The sequence below is a fragment of the Monodelphis domestica genome, chromosome 7 (genome assembly GCF_027887165.1).
Source record: "Monodelphis domestica isolate mMonDom1 chromosome 7, mMonDom1.pri, whole genome shotgun sequence".
NCBI classification, from domain to species: Eukaryota; Metazoa; Chordata; class Mammalia; order Didelphimorphia; family Didelphidae; genus Monodelphis; species Monodelphis domestica.
The window spans coordinates 199,779,305-199,797,505 of record NC_077233.1 but is presented as its reverse complement, the minus strand read 5'-3'; the positions used below and the strand labels follow the sequence as shown (position 1 = coordinate 199,797,505).

Below are 18,201 nucleotides of genomic sequence, written 5' to 3'. Positions count from 1 at the left end.
GACAGAAAAGAGGTTAGAGGACAAGCCCCAGAAAATAAGATTTCACTGTGACTAGCTCTGTACCCAAAGCCTTTCCAGCACACAGTAGAACCCGCTAAAGATAATGGTCTACTGGCATCACTTTTGACAATTCCACTGGAATAGGACTTCTGTGAAATGTGCAGAGGAATAGTTAATAAATTATCATTGGCTTGAATTTAATTTGCCAGCCTTAATAAAGACACAGCTTGTCCACATCATTATGTCAGTTTACTTTTATCTAATTGTTTTTGTTCTTCAATTATTTCAATCATATCCAATCCTTCTTGACCCTATTTAAGGTTTTCTTCACAAAAGTACTGGAGTGGTTTGTCATTCCTTCTCCAGTTTATTGTACAGTTGAGGAAACAGAGACAAATAAGGTGAAGTGATTTTGGCTAGGGTCACACAGCTAATAAATGTCAGAGGCTGGATTTGAACTTGTAAAGATGAATCTTCCTAACTTTAGGCCTGGCACTCTATCCAGTGTGCCATCTAGCTGCCCATTAATCTAATACTAATTGTAAACTTCTCTAAACAGATCTCCTTAAAGGCAAGTATGCAGTCCCATGTCCCCAGACATTATAAAGGAATAAAATAAGTTACTTGAGCTTGTATCTTAACAAAAGAAAAATACTGAAAAACATTTATAAATTCAAATGTGTACTATTTGAAGGAAAGGGAAATATGGGAGTTAACAGTTGTGAAATCTTAGCACAATGATTTTCTTTTAAAACACACCTTTCCATGAATGGCAGAAATATGACATAAATGATAATTCAACAAAGAACTCTAGATACAAAGTCTGTGTTTATCTGCAAATGTCTCAAAAAGGAAGTAATAAATGGTACCAAGAACAGTGCGGAGAGTCGTTAAATGTACTTAAATTTTTCTGGGTAAGCCTGAAAAGGTACTTACTTTCATTCCCCTGAACACAGATAAAAAGTAATAGGTTCTGAATATCTAAGGTCTTAATGTCAGTCTTTATCATGCTAACAATGGAAAGCCTTTGAAAGCTTTTGAACAGGGTTATTACATGATGAGAATGATGTTTTAGAAAAATTAATCTGCCAAGATTATACGGGATGGATTGGAGAAAGGGAGACTCTGGAAGCTGGAAGATCCACTGGAAATCAGAAAATTTAGGAATGAATAGATATGGCCTGAATTAGGAATATTAACTCAGCAGGAGACAGAGAGAAGGAACAGATACTAGAGAAACTTGGTATCTCCTAGAAAGAAAGGATCTTTCTCCATTCCATTATCTTTCTGTTCCACAAAATATTTACAATATTATTATATTGATGCTTTACAGTAAGAAATGATGAGCAGGTTAAATTTTTCTAAAATTTCTTCTTGACCTCATTTAAGGTTTTCTTCACAAAAGTATTGGAGTGGTCTAAAAACCTGGAAAGATCTACATAAAATTATGAAGAAGGAAACAAGTAGAACCAAAAACGTAATATAAAGCAACTGAAATAGTTTGAAGAATAATTTGTGAATGTCCACAGGAAATAGGGAGAGAGATAACTGAAAGCTTTAATATAACAAAAACATAAATAACACACACATATATATTAATCATTTTACTCTATTGTAAAATGAATAGGGTTGTCAAGGAGGCTGGGAGTCAAAGACAAAATTTCTAAAAGCCTAAATGACTAGAATATCATTGAAATGGGTGAAGATGATTTAGTGGGTTCAGAGAAGATAAAAAGTTAAGTTTAAGAGCTAGTATGACATCTGAGAGGCAATTGGAAATGCAGAACTGGAGTTCAGGAAAGAGTCAAGGAATGAGCTGCAGACTCAGGTATCACTGACTGGAATAGCTGACTCCTGATACCCCAGCTGTGTGGAAGCAGAAAGTGAAGAGTCAATGAAGAAGGAAGAACAGTTAGAAAACTAGGAAATGGAATAAAATTATTTAATCTCCTAAAGCCTATGGGAGAGGGAGGGAGAGATGGAGGGAGGGAGGGAGGGAGGGAGGAAAGAGGGAGGAAGGGAAAGAAGAGAGGGATGGTGGAAGGAAGGAAGGAAGGAAGGAAGGAAGGAAGGAAGGAAGGAAGGAAGGAAGGAAGGAAGGAAGGAAGGAAGGAAGGAAGGAAGGAAGGAAGGAAGGAAGGAAGGAAGGAAGGAAGGAAGGAAGGAAGGAGGAAGAGAGGGAAGGAAGAGAGGGATGGTGGGAAGATGGGAGGATGGAAGGAAGGAAGGAAGGGAAGGAAGAAAGGGATGGTGGGAAGATGGGAGGATGGAAGGAAGGAAGGAAGGGAAGGAAGAAAGGGATGGTGGGAAGATGGGAGGATGGAAGGAAGGAAGGAAGGAAGGGAGGAAGGAAGGAAGGGAGGGAGGAAGGGAGGAGGGAGGGAGGAAGGGAGGAAGGAAGGGAGCGAGGGAGGAAGGAAGGAAGGGAGGAAGGGAGGGATAGGAGAAGCTAGGTGGCGCAGTAGATTAAGAACCAGGTCTAGAGACTGAAGAACTGGATTCAAATTTGGCCTCAGACACTTCCTAGCTTTATGACCCTGAGAAAATAATTTAACCCCAGTTGTCTAGCCCTTACCATTCTTCTGTGTTGGAGTCAATACAGAATATTGATTTTAAGATGGAAGGTAAGGCTTAAAAAAAAAGAAATAGGGAAATACTTAACAATACTGAAAAAGCAACTGAATTCAAGCATTAAGAGATTGCTTAATCTCTTCTGGAAAAAAGCAGATACAGTGCAGTGTGGTCAAAGAAAGGAGAAACTTCCAGCCTGCACCCATTATCTGGGCAAGGAACCACAGTGGAGATTTGACTGGCAACTGTTTCTGCAGGTAGCTCCTGCCTCCTTGGCAACCACAGCTACCGAAAATCTGGAAAACAAACTGTCACGAGTGTCCTTGGCACCGTCAAATGATTCCGCATCAGAAACATATGGTTTTATCAGTGGAAATAACATTAAAGAAGATGAATCATTCCTAATCTCTTTGCTGCTGCACACTAAAGACCAAGGGGGCCTTTCAAGCTGACTTCATGGCTGACATCTCCTATATGTGAGGATGAGAGTAGGGACCATCTTGCTGTTCTATTCATCTCCCCAGCACTTATCTCTGTGGTTTGCACATAATAAGTACTAAACAAATGCTTTTTTCCCCCATTAATTCAATAAAGAGCAAGTGGGCGGTGAGGTTGTAAAGGCATTAAACACAGATGTACTCAATGTGCTCTCCAATGAAAGGAAGAAGAGGCACTGGATGCCACGGGAAGTGCAGGGTCAAGTGAAGATTTTTTTCTTGTTTCAAAGCCCTCAGACGCAGGTGGATGTGTGCAGACAGAGGGAAGTCAGTGAAGTTCAAGGTGCTAAAGAACAAAGGATAATAGAGAGAGCAACGTCCTGGAAGGAGATGGAATGGATGGGATGCTTCCCTTAACAGGATTGCAAATGGCACCCGCTACAAGACAGCAGACGTGTTAGCAAATAGAAAGTGTAGTCAAAAATGCTTATTGATAGAATTTTCTTTTTACTCAAAAAAGTGACAACTCAGGATAAGTGCCTAAGCTTGATGTCTCCAGGAATTACTTATAATTTTATCCACATTCTCCCTGGCAGCACACTTAATCATGTACACGTTTAGTTCACTCCTTATTCACTCCCTGAGGGCAAGGACTGTCATTTTTCTGCTTTGAATTTCTAGCACCTAGCTCAGTGTCTGATTCTTAGAGCCTGAAAAATCCCTTATTTTCACTGAATTGACTTGCAGCCTCATTCATGTTCTCCCTTATTTATTATAGGTGTTTAATCTTCCTATATTCAGTCTCTGAGAGCAAAAAGAGTATCATTTTTCATCTTTGAATTTCCATTACCTGGCATAATACTTAGTACTGATTTGGAGCTTAATAAATAGGATGCTGAGTTGGAAGACACAGGGCCAAAGTTCAAATTCCAGTGTTGCCACTCATCTGTAAGTCACATCTTCTCTGGACTCTAGGTTGTTCAGTAATCTGGCTCTAGAGCACTGACCCTACAAATGGAGAATTGTGTCTAAACCTCAGCTGCTCAGCCAAGCCACAAACAGCAGAGACGAGACAAGAAGGCCAAGGCCCTCCTTTCTCACCCAGCACACAGAACCCATAGCATCTCCCCTGCTTCTCTCTCTTAAAACAAACAAAAACACTCTTACCTCCTGTCTTAAGAATCAGTCCTAAGGGTTGGTTCTCTTCATGTATTCCTTTAAAAGAGCTACGACCTCTATCTGTGTTGCAGCTTTCTTTTACTGTTCTAAAGCAGAAGAGCAGTAAGGGCTAGGTAACTGGGATTAAGTGACTTGCCCAAAGACACTTAGGAAGTGTACATCTGAACCCAGGACTTCCTGTCGCCCGGCCTGGTTTTCCATCCACTGAGCCAACTAGCTGCTCCTCTCCTTCTTCCCAACATAGCTGCCACCTTTCTCCCACTCATCACTCTGCTCCACACATGAGATACTCACTGACAAATATCATTAAAGCCCCCAAACACTGAGGCTGCTCATTGGCAGGCAAACATTGAAAAATCCAAAAACATACACATATTCCTATACCTTATGAGAAGATATATGGACTGCATGTTGCCATTCCCACCCCATTCCACAAGCCCAATTCTTGAGATATTGAACAAAATCTTTCCAATTGGACTAGTTTTATTTAAGTCAATCAACAAATACTTACTAAGAATCTAATATTCTTATATATATATATATATATATATATATAATAAAAGCCAAGCACTATTACAAGCACCAAGAATAAAACCCTCTATGCTCACAGAAATCTTATAATCAAAAAAGAGATTATTATATGTAATCTATTTTATATATATTTATAATTTATATTACACATACTTATTTTATATTATACATGTCATATTTATATTATATATAAAATATACATATAAAGCAGTGTTCATCAAAACAATATGGTACTGGCTAAGAGACAGAAAAGAGGATCAGTAGAATAGAGTTGGAGAAAGTGACCTCAACAAGACTGTCTATGATAAGCCCAAAGATCCCAGCTTTGGGGACAAAACCCACTATTTGATAAAAACTGCTGGGAAAATTGGAAAACAGTATGGGTGAGATTAGGTATGATCAACATCTTATGCCCTAAATCAAGATAAATTCAGAATGGGTGAATGACAATATAAAGAAGGAAAGTATAAGTAAATTAGGCGAACACAGAATAGTGTACATGTCAGATCTTTGGGAAAGGAAAGATTTTAAGAACAAGCAAGAGTTAGAAAAAAATCACAAAATATAAAATAAATAATTTTGATTACATTAAATTAAAAAGGGTTTGTACAGACAAAACCAATGCAACCAAAATTAGAAGGGAAGCAACAAATTGGGAAACAATCTTCATAACAAAAACCTCAGACAAAGATCTAATTACTCAAATATATAAGGAGCTAAATCAATTGTACAAAAAAATCAAGCCATTCCCCCATTGATAAATGGGCAATGGACATGAATAGGCAATTTTCATTTAAAGAAATCAAAACCATTAATAAGCACATGAAAAAGTGTTCTAAATCTCTTAAATTCAGAGAAATGCAAATCAAAACAACTCTGAAGTACCATCTCACACCTGGTTAACTGATAGCAAAGGAAAGTAATAAATGTTGGAGGGGATGTGGCAAAGTGGGGACATTAATTCATTGCTGGTGGAGTTGTGAATTGATCCAACCATTCTGGAGGGCAATTTGGAATTATGCCCAAAGGGTGCTAAAAGACTACTTACCCTTTGATCCAGTCATAACATTGTTGGGTTTATACCCCAAAGCGATCATAAGGAAAAAGACTTGTGCAAAAATATTCATAGCTGCACTCTTTGTGGTGGCAAAAAAAATTGGAAAATGAGGGGATGCCCTTCAATTGGGGAATGGCTGAACAAACTGTGGTATATGTTGGTGATAGAAGATTACTGTGCTCAAAGAAATAATGAACTGGAGGAATTCCATGGGAACTGAAATGACCTCCAGGAATTGATGCAGAGTGAGAGGAAAAGAACCAGGAAAACCTTGTACACAGAGATGGATACACTGTGGTACAATCTAATGTAATGAATTTCTCTACTAGCAGCAATGCAATGATCCAGGACAATTCTGAGGGACTTATGAGAAAGAACACTATTTACACCCAGAGAAAGAATTGTGGGAGTAGAAACACAGAAGAAAAACAACTCCTTGATCACATGGTTCAATGGAGATATGACTGGGGATGTAGACTCTAAACGATCACCCTAATGCAAATATCAATAATATGGAAACAGATCTTGATCAATGACACATGTAAAAACCCAGTGGAATTGCTCATTGGGAAGGGGATGGGAAGAAGGGAGGGAAAGAGTATGAATCATGTAATCATAAAAAAATATTCTAAATTAATTAATTAAATAAATGAACTTAAAAAATATACCTAAAGCATAACGTTAATACAAATATACAAAGTTGACAAAATACTCTTTATTCACGTTTCATAATATTGCAAGAGCACTTTGCCCAAGGAGGCAAAAAGGAGAGAAAAAACCTGTTGTTGAGTCATTTTCAGTCATATCAAACTCTTTGTGCCCCCATTTGGGGTTTTCTTGGTAAAGATACAGGAACTTTTCACCACTTCCTTCTCTAGCTCATTTGATAAATGAGGAAACTGAGGCAAACAAGGCTAAGTGACTTGCCCAGGGTCACACAGCTAGTAAGTACCTGAAGTCAGATTTGTACTTAGGAAGAGGAATCTGCCTGGCACTTTATCCACTGCATCACCTGGCTGCTCAGATGAAAATTTAACTCTGTTCTCTGCTCTATCCTTTGGGATGTAAACAATAGCTTTCTATTTATGTATTTCCTGCAAAGAAATCAACCTTTCACAAAATTCTTAACTTTGAAGAGGAGAGGCAAGAAAAGAGTACCCAACGTGGTGTCAGAGGGCTTGGGTTCAAATTCTAGCTCTACCCCTCACTGCATGTGTGACCTTAAGCCTCATTCACTCTCTGGGCTTCAATTTCCTCATCTCTAATCAGAAAAGGTTGGACTAGAAAACCTCTTCAGTCCCTCCCAGGACTAAATGTATGGCCCTAGGATCCAAGAAACTCACAGACATGTGAATTGCTTTTACTCCCTCCCCAATATTTAAAAGCCTCCAGAAGCCACCACTTTCTGGTCCACTGATGAGCACTTTCAAAACGAATTCAGAGGGAGGAACAAAAAGACCTGCAGGCCCTCCCTTCTCCACATTCCAGCCACCACGCACACCTCCACTGCTTTCCTCCAACTTGTTCCTCCCTCATTATATTTCCCGTAGCAACACAAGTGTGAGCTTGTGAGGTTTCTTCTGCTCACCAACATTACTCCTTCCAAGCCTGCTTGTCTTTCTTACAACAGCAGTTACCTTCCCAGGCAAGCTGCTGGTGCTTGAGATTTTGCATGGATGAAAAATTCATCCTCCCTCTGGAGCAAGCCTCAGATGAAGTCTCCACTGATAGACACATTGTGGATGTCCAGGCCATGACCTTTCTAGTCTGAGTGGGCCTTTCAGGGCTTATTCAGAGCACCGCTGTCACACCAGGGAAACAAAAGGGCAGTCAAACAGGGAAATCAGAACCTGACTTTTTTTTTTTAAACCCTTATCTTCTAGCTTAGTAGCAGCTCTAAAACAGAAGGGCAAAGGGAGATAAGCAACTTACCCAGGGTCACACAATTTGAAATTATCTGAGGTCACATTTGAACCCAGGACCTCCCACCTACAGGTCTGATTCTCTATCCAGAACCACCCCGATGTCCCCCAAGAAGTAGTCTTGAGCCTGCACCCCAACAAGATAAGGAAAAACTTCACTTGTCAGAACTGGGGAAATCAGGAGCAGAGTTCAAGGCAAATGCTCTAAAAAGTTCCAAGAGGATCCATCTATGGAAGGAACTGATGGTGTTTGAATGCAGATTGAAGCATATCATTTTATACTTTATTAATTTTTTCTAGTGTAATTTGTGTCTTCTTTCACAACATGATGAACATGGAAATGTGCTTTGTATGACTACACATGTACAACATGTATATGACTTGCCATCTTGGGGACGGGGAAGAGATGAGGGAGAGGAGAGAATATGGAATGCAAAGTGCCAGAAAACAATTATTAAAAACTGCATTCACATGTAAAAAATATTTTTTTAATTTTAAGAGAAAAAGGACCCATATGTACAAAAATATTCATTGCGGCATTTTTGTGTGTGTGGTAGGAAAGAAACAGGCATTTATCAGTTGGGGAATGTCTAAACAAATTATGGTGTGTGAATGTAAAAGAATTATTAGAAACTAAGAAATGCAAATGAAAAATTCTGAGGACCTTGGGAAGACATTTGAACTGATGAAAAGCAAAAAGAACAGAACCAAGGATACAATTTATACAATGACTACAACAATGAAAAGGAGAACAACCAGGAAGACTTGAAATCTAATCAAAGCAGTGACCAAACTTGGCTTCAGAAGACTGTTTTTGAAGAAAATTCTGAAGGAAAAAAAATGGAATTTGGAAAGGAATATACAAATAGGGCAACTTTGTTAACACCTTGTTAAAGTGATGAAAAAACAGAGAAATTCATGCTTTTATAACAAATAATTTTTTGTTCTTTGTATATTGAAATGTCTATGCTTCTTGGCAAAAGTGAGGAGTAGGGACCAAGACTGGAACTGTGATTCCACTGAAAACAGGGAACTCCTAGTTCAGCAAACTCCTACCAATGTGGTTTGGTACAACTTTAGTCTTAGAATTAAAGAGGTTAAATGATTTGGCAAGGGTTACAGGGCCAGTATGTGCCAGAAGTAAGACTTAAACAGGTCTTTCTAGTGTCCAGGATAGTTTTCTGTCCAACAGACCAGTGGTGTCAAATGCAAACATATGTGAATCTTCATATATTGACTTAGAAAACCCCAAATTAACATGATTTATGCTTCATTGTATTTTAATTTTTTTCTTAAATTTTTCCCCAAAACAATTTAAACTATTTCTGGTCACAGTCAGTAGTTTAGAAAGGCTGTGCTACAGGCCAGGAGTTTATCATCTCTGTACCATATAACACTATCTCCTTCTAAAGGTACAAAAAGAAGAGATTTATATTAATTACATTTATGTACACACACACATACACACACAGACATATGTGTGTATTTAGACAAAGCCAATACGTCCATTTGTTTTACCTGAATTTTTGTTACAAGGTGAGGCTTCTATTGTGTGTGTGTGTGTGTTTTTAATAAAGAAATTATTTTTACCTGTTACAGATAATAACAAATTTCTACCTAAGTTTTCTGAAGTCACATGATCCAAATTATCTTCCCCGTCTCCTGAAGTTGGGAAGCAATTTGATCAAAGTTATTCATGTATTATCATGTAAAACACATTTCCATATTTTTCATTTTTGGAAGAGCATAATCATATAAAACCAAAACCTCAAAACATATACCCAAATAAATGAAAAATTGCATGCTTTGATCTGCATTCCAACTCTGACAGTTTTTTCTCCATAGCTGTCAGAAATTTGAGGCTTCTATTTGGAAAGGAAGGAGTGAATTAGTGGATAATAATAGAGATGCAAAAAAATGGAAAAATCAATAAAAGATTAAAATACAGAAGAAAAATGGAGTTTATAAGGAGATAAAAATAGGATAATTTTATTACTACTACTACTACTACTACTACTACACTGCATCCTCATGCTGCTCCCACTGGCAGAGCATCTCCTCTGGGTAGGAAGCTCAGCTGGGTCCTGTGTGGCTGTTCCTCTCCAGAGCTCAACTTCTGATGACCATGGATGGCCCTCTTCTCAAGCTCATGGTCCACTCCTCAGAGCTCTCTTCTCCAGTGACGACTCCCTACAGAATAGCCCTTGCTTTTTAAACAGCTACCAGTGGTATCACCACCAGGATGAATGCTTAGTCTCCCTCTAATGCTATTGTTTGACCAAAGAACTTTTTTACACTTTGTAAAAAAAACCCAGTAATAGAGATTCCGCTTTGTTCTCCTTTTAAAGGCTTCAAGTACTTCTCTGGCTCTTTTTACCAGTCCCTTAATTTCTATAACTTCATCAACTGGGCTAGGGGAAAATAAATTGATCAAAACATGGTGGATTATAGAGCGCTAGACTTGGAGTCATGAAGACTTGATGTCAAATCATGTCTCATATACTTACTTGTTATGTGACCTCTGTTTCCTCATCTGTAAAATGAATATAATCATAGCACCAGCCTCACAAGGTTATTGTGAGAATCAAAGGAGAAAATTACATGATATATACTCATATGTATCTACATTGAATTACACACAAGTCAAAACATTACTCTGTGATGTCATTGGTCCTCTTCAAAAATCAAAGATCAACCATGATATATGTGTGTATATTTATATATGTATAAAAATATATAGCTTTTCAAACCTTAAAGTACTATCTAAATCTTAGCTATTATCATTATTATCCCTGACTCCCTACTAGAAAAGAAAAAAATTACTTTAAACCCAGTGCCAAATTTCTTTCAGATTCTAGCCAAGTGGTACTGAGAGGTGGCAGATATTCTAACTTGATTTTCAAAGGACTTTCTTCTTTTCTTCTAGACTCTGGCAAGTTATGTCCCTAAGAATAATTATTCCATAGGCCTATTAAAAATTATTTTAAAAATAGTTTCTGGGAAGAAAATGATGGGCATAATTTACACTGCCTTTAAAAACATATTTCTTTAGAAACAATATGGAATAGTTATTGAGTTTTTATGTTCTTCTTCCTAAAAAAATAGATCAATTTGTTCATTCAGGGAGATTGTGGGCCAATCATAAAAAACACTTCTAAAAACAAAAAACAAAAAATGACTATTAAAACATGATCAATAAAGTAACGTTCAATATTGTTCATGAAAAAAGCCTCATTATTTCATGTGTAGACCATTAATTCTCAAATATTTTCATCATTTAATTCCATACTATCTTCTGCCCTCTTTTCACAAAAAGGGCTCTGTATCCCAAGGGAGGGTTTCCTATGATCCAACTCGGATTAATGGCATCAAATCCAAAAAGTACTGTTTACAATAAACTAAAATGATTTTCTCAATCTTTGAGTTCCTTCTTGATAGGTAAACACCTTTGAAAACTAAGTAATCTCTTTTAAAATAACTAGAATATTTGGGTTCAGGGATGGGGCAAGGGGAAGTACAGCAAGTCTCAAAAGTTTTAGTGCAGTTTAACATTCACTCTTGTACTAGACTTTTCAGACAACTTATATGCAACCATCAATGACAAAATCCAAATAATCCGTATATTAAAGCTCTCTTGTGCTTTTGTTTTTTTTAACTTTTTTTTAACCCTTACCCTTCCATCTTAGAATCAATACTGTGTATTGGCTCCAAGACAGAAGAGTAGTAAGGGCTAGGCAATGGGGGTCAAGTGACTTGCCCAGGATCACACAGCTAGGAAGTGGCTGAGGCCACATTTGAATCCAGGACCTCCAGTCTCTAGGCCTGGCTCTCAAAGCACCGAGCCACCCAGCTGCCCCCTTGTGCCTCTTTTTTTGACAGTTCAAGAGAGAATCTGAAGGAAGAGGGCACAAATCCAGAAAAAAAACATCATTACTCTGAAGGTCTCTCATTAACTTTTCCATTCCTTGAATTAGCTTTCCAAGATGGAAGACTCTCATTCCCTCTCATCTCTCCATAAGGACTATATTATTCTTTCCAATCTTCCCTGGATCCTGATAGAAATATGAGAAATGGGCTCAGAAGATCTAAACCTTAAGAAGCAGAGTGAATCCTCCATAAAGAGCTTTGGAATAGATTTAAGATTTGTAAGGCCACTGGGAGGAAAGGAGGAAAAGAAAGGAGAGAGAATGGTAAATCTACAAACAAAAAATGATTTCTGATACCGGAAAAAATCTGAGCTCTGCAGGTTTAATTGTTCTAGGTAAAAGAAGAACTTACTGGATGCTGAGTTCTCTCACTTCAATTGGTGTAAAACCCCATTCTGCAGCCAGTTTTTCTTGTTCAGAAGCTTGTTCCAAAAACACTATCTTTAAGGGAAAAAAAAAGAAAATCATGAAGTTAATGAAGTCATATATACATATATATTTACATATATATTGAACATATCTTTGAAATGAGAATTCAGTTCAGTGGAATTAAATTAATAAATGAGTGACCCTTGGGTAAACTCAACAGACTTTTTTAATAAGAAAAATTTCAGTCAATAGGTATTTTTTAAAATATAATTCCATTAGTCTCAGAATTTTATATCTATTTAGTTTTATTTGGTTTACAATCAATGTTAACTATTTTCTGAATTCAATTTCTCTGATGCTTTATAAATCCTTGTGTTCAAAGGTTAAAAAAAATGGAGGAATAATCATGGCATGTTTATATTTCAATCTCGAAATACAAATTAAAATGTTAAAACACCCCAACAAGATTTATTATGCACTCACTGTATATCAGGCACTGTACTAAGTTCTGGGAATACAAATACAGGTAGAAAGAGAAACAGTCCCTGTCCCAAAGGAGTTTACGTCCTATAGGGAAAGATAGTATATAAAAGGAAGATGAAAAGCAGGAAGTGGAGGAATGAATGGGCAGGGGCAAAAGTACCCCAGTTTCCCCTTGCAGGAGACACAGTCCTAAATTCAACCAAGAGAGAAATGAGACAAGGCTGGCCTGGGTATTTGCCTTAAATGTAGGTTCTAGGAGGAATCAATCAATCAGTAGCTTTTTGTGTGTCAGGCACTGTACTATTAGGGAGAAAAGGGAAGAGGAAGAGGAGAGAAGAGAAGATGAACTCACAATGAACTTATTTTCTAATGGAGACAGCAAGTAAATATAAATATACAGCACAAATATTAAGTTAATAGGCATACACATACATAGGTGGTGCAGTTGATAGTTCACTGAGTTTGTTGTCAGGAACTCCTCTTTCTGAGTTCAAATCTGGTCTCAAACACTTACTAGCTGTGTGATTCTGGATAAGTCACTTAACCCTGTTTCTCTAAGTTTTCCTCATCTGTAAAACGAGCTGGAGAAGAAAATAGCCTTTTCTTTGACAAGAAAACCCCAAATGGGGTTGTGAATAGTTGGACATGACTGCACACAACTGAACAATAAAAATACAAGATAATTAAATACAACATGGCTTGAGAGGGAGGGCACTCGCAGATGGGGGACATCGAGACAGGTTTCATGCAGAAGATGGTTCCTGAACTACATTTAAGGGAAGAGAGCCTGGCATGGGACACAGTAAAAGCCAAGAAAGATGTAATGGGGAGTTGGGGGTGAGGGAATAGTTGGAGGGATCACCAATTTGGCTAGATCCCTGAATCAGGAGAGGAAGAATTATAGCCAATAAACAAGGCTTGAAAAGTAAGTGGGGCCAGGTTCTTCAGAACTTTAAAGGCTAAATAGAGGAGTTTATATTTTATCTGAGATGCCAAGGGAAGCCACCAGAGTTGGTTGAGTCAAGGAATCATGTACTCGGAGCAGAGCTTAAGGAAAATCCATTTGGAAGCAGTGGGTAGCGAGCAGGAGACAGCTAGCAATAATTTAGGTAAGAGGTGATGAGAGCCTGAGCTAAGGTGGGAGCTATGGATAATTCCATCTCTAGTTTCCTAAATAGAAAATCAGAATTCATGTGAAAATCAGAGTTCAAGTATTCTTTGGGAAAGGTCAACTGAGCATTTAACAAATATTTATTGAAGCAATGCGATGCAGTGGAAGAAGCTCTGGGTTAGAAGCTGTGTGACCCTGTGCAAATCATATAGTCTTACTATGCCTCGATTTTCTTATCTGTAAAAAATGTTGGACCATATGACCTCTGAGGTCTAATATCTATTGTCCTCTTATGTAAAGCCTTGTGTTAGCTTCACAATTGGGAAGATACAAACTATGAGACATGGCCTGTGCCCTCAAGGACTTTACGGTGTTGTTGGGGCAGCAACACACACACCTTAGTGAAAAATACAAAGTAGTTGACAATAAGGACCACTTGTAAACTGTAAGAATTTACTGGCATTCAGAATAAAGAACTGTAGGTTAAAGCAATCAAGGGAAGATACCTGGAAGAGGTGAACTCAGGAGGGTGACAGGGATTTGAAGTTGTAGAGAGGTAGGTAGAGGAAACAGAATGTATTAGCAGTACAGGAAGAAGCAAATAAATGGCAAGTAAAGAGCTAGCTTCCAAACCAGGTGCCAGACTCAAGTTCTGCATCTATATGTCCCAGAGCAAGTCGCTTAGCCAGAAAGTGACAGAGAAGGTGCTGACTAGAGATTACAATCAATCAAATATTTATTAACCACCTACTATATAGGTCAGGTCTTATGTTTGGGGATATAAGAACAAAAAATAAAATAATGGCTACTTGCTAACCAGAGCCTATATTCTCATGGCAGAGAAAAATATACACAATTTAAAATATAAATTTCATATTGTATAATGTATAAATTATACATAAATATATAATATATAAATATATAATATAAAGTAAATTTTATATTATAAAAAATAAAAAGATAGACGTTTAAAAATTCAAATATACAAAGAGGAGTTAAATACAAGGAAATAGGGGAGGAAGTTGGGGTGGGGAGTGGGACAGGGAAGCCTTTGAGGGAAAGATGGTGCCTCCAATGTTTCTCTAATAAAGATAAGAATAATGATAAGGATAATAAAGATAAGAATCATGTAAGGGAGTCACATATTCTAGGCTTGGGAGAGGGCTGGGACAAAGGCACAGAATGTCCTATGTATAAGAAGAGAGAATCAGAGTATGGAAAGCAGAGTATGCCCTTACAAAGCACTAGTCAGGAAGTTTGCCATTGTTTCTGTGTATTCGGCCATTTATCTTTGTGCCTCTATGGACCATAGCTATCCATGGGGCTCTCTTGTCAAGGACACTGAAGTGGTTTGCTCTTTTTTTCCAGGTGGATCCTTTCTTTTTGCCATCACTACAAGCCACCCTTGAAGGTACTGTTCCTTTCCCACTAGAGACACAGAAAGGATATCTTTAGATAGTGGAGGTATTCTTTTAGTCAAACCCATCATTGTGCCTCCATGGACCATAGCTATCCATGGGGCTCTCTTGTCAAGAACACTGAAGTGGTTTTCTATTTTTTTCCAGGTGGATCCTTTCTTTTTGACATCACTACAAGCCAACCCTTGAAGGTACTGTTGTTCCTTTCCCACTTAGGGACACAGAAAGGATATCTTTAGACAGTGGAGGTATCCTTTTAGTCAAACCCATCTTTGTGCTCTGAAACCTGAAGTGAAGGGGATGAACAATAAGGAAAATGTCAGAGATCCTAAAGCCAAAAATGAATGAGTAATGGCTGTCGGCTCATGAACAGGATCTTTGGAAGATTCAGCCTTGAAACACCAGATGGAAGATTTGGGCAACTAGCTTGTTGCTATGAAACAGTGGATAGCCATCCTTAAACCATTCTGAAATAGTTCCACTGTTGAATCCATCCCAACAAAGCTGCCAGAGGAGTCCAAGAAGGTGAGACCAGAATGAGAAATGCCATGGCGCACCAGCTCATATTAAATGGCTTAAGACAAAACTGAAAATAGATTTAAAGCTCAAAAGAACCCTGGAAATCATTCATCCCATCCATTTGGAGTCATTCAATCCAGTAAATGAATAAGCACAAGTGACTACTATGTTATAGGCACTGTGCCAGGTACGGAGAATACAAGAACAAAAATGGTCATTGCTGCTCTCAAGAAGCTTTTGTTCAACAAGGGTGGAACAATGTGTGCACAGACAAGTACATGTAACTTTGTATACATTTTAAATATTGTTATTGTTCAGTCATTGCAGTTATGTCTGATTCTTCCTGACCCTGATCCCATGTGGGGTTTTCTTTGCTAAGACATTGGAGTGGTTGCCATTCCCTTTTCCAACTCATTTTACAGATGAGAAAATGGGGGCAAACAGAGTTAAGTGACTTGCCCAGGGTCACACAGATAGTGTCAAGCTGAATTTGGACTTGGGTCTTCCTGATTCCAAGCCCGCACTCTATACACTGCACCATCTAGTTGCCTTTATTTTAAAAATACAATGTAATAACTGGGGAGAGATAACACTAACAAATAGGGGGATCAGGGAAAGCTCTAGGAGCAGGTAGCACTTGAGCTGAGCCTTGAAGAGTGCTAGGTTTTGGAGAAGCAGAAGTGGGAAAAGAAAATGTTCCCACCACTGTGGGGAGAGCCTGTGCGAAGGGATGGAAGGTACGATGGCAGGAAATGAACTGAAGACACCACTTTGAATAGACCATAGAGCGTGGAAAGGAGTAATGCATATAAACAATCCAAACAGACAGCTTGGAGTTAAACCATGTAGGGCTTTGAATTCTAAGCAAAGAAATTTGTGAATTATCCCGAGAGAAGGAGGAACCACAGAAGTTTCTCAGGCAAGGGAGCTGCACAGCCCCAGCTGTGTTTGGGACTGTAACTAATTTTTATTTGGGAATGAATTGGAGAAGACAGAAGTCAGAGACGACTGCAGTAGTCTAGGGGACAGGGCTGAGGGGCTCATTATTGTACTCTAAGTGGAGAGAAAGATAGAGGTGAGAGATGGAAGTAAAACTGATAAGATATGAAAGATGACTGAATATAGAGGATAAAGAGGGAAGAGTTAAGGCTGACTCCAAAGATGTGAGCCTGGATATTTGTTAGTGACAAAGGTTCTAAAGTTTCTCCACTACATAATAATATAGTGCCTCTCTTGGAATCCAAAAAGTGCAATTACTTGTGTCAAGGAAATCTTTATACTTTTTAATGATTTTAACATAAAATGGTGTCATAGTGTAGCAATGGCTTTGGGGTGGGGGTTTTTGCATCTACTAATACAGCATATGGTTAACTATATGATTGTGGCAGTTTTATAGTTGGCCTTGGAGTCAAGAAGGTCCGGCATAAAACTCTGTCTCTGACATATCATGTGTGACCTAACTTATGAATATTTACAGGAAATTTTCTAAAGCCCTAACTTGCAGAAGAGTTATTAATCTGCACTGAAAATGGGTGCTTCCTTACCTAGATTCTTATACTAATGAAATCACAGGTTTGAACAAAAAAAAAAGCAATTCGTATTCCTAGCATTAAATCATCTTTTCATTCCTTGGAAAATTCAATTTGATTAGTAATGACTTGTGTGTGTGTGTGTGTGTGTTGCTATATGCATGCAATTACTGGGCATTTCTGGATGTAGCTCATTTTAAATTTTACATTACAATTGTTTTAAATGTTGCTTTTTACTTTTATACCACCATCATTTCCCCTTAACACATCACACTCCATACTGAACCCTCACCTGTAACAAAGGAAAATAGTTCAACAAAATCAGCTGACCTAAAGACAGAATATACTGAATCTGGCATTCAATATTTGTCACATATATGATATTTCACATTCATTGTAGTTTTCTACCCCTCTATTTAGAGGGGTGAATTCATTTTTTCATTGGTTCTCCAGGACCAAGATGGGTCATTAGAATTAATCTTCATTGAATGACAATGCAGTATCATTTTTATTTTCATTACTGTAGTCACTGTGTAGGTTGTTTGCTTGGTTCTTCTTACATCTTTCTCTATCAGTTCATATAAATAAGTAGTCTCATGTTTCTGTAAATTCATTTTATTTATCATTTCTGACGATTCAAATCAGTCACACATCAGTTTTAATTCAGCAATTCTACCAACCAACTGTACTTTGTTTCAAGTTCTCTGTTATTGCCATAGTGCTTGCTATCAATATTTTTACATATCAAGTCTCATATCATCTTTATTATTATTAATTATAGCTCACATTTATATAACATTTTAAATTTTGCAAAGCATCTTCTACATACTGTCTCTTTTCTCCTTACAATCCTTGGGCTTTTATGATAATCCTCATTTTACAGATGAGGACACTGAGACCGACTGCGATTAAATGACTTGCCCAGCGTTCCGCAGCTAGTATCTGATGCAGGATTTGAACTCTAAGCTTCCTGACTCTAGGTCCAGCACTCGATTCTAGCCACCACATCCCTCATCTTCCCCACAAGGTCAGCTACCTTCTTATCATAAATTCCCTGATAATTCATACCTTCGAATTCTTTGAAGTTCACTCTTCCTCCTCCTCCTCTGTTTCCGCCTCTTCACTTCCCCCACCCCTCCCTTATGTGGT

General features: G+C 38.0%; 1 protein-coding gene across 1 annotated transcript in view; it reads right to left on the bottom strand.

The window, feature by feature from the left end:
• Positions 1-18,201, bottom strand: part of GDA (guanine deaminase) — a 96,327-nt gene that overhangs the window by 44,037 nt on the left and 34,089 nt on the right. The window contains exon 2 of the mRNA XM_001365045.4: positions 11,976-12,064. Within this exon, the coding sequence (XP_001365082.2) occupies positions 11,976-12,064 (89 nt within the window). The remainder of the gene's footprint in view (positions 1-11,975; positions 12,065-18,201) is intronic.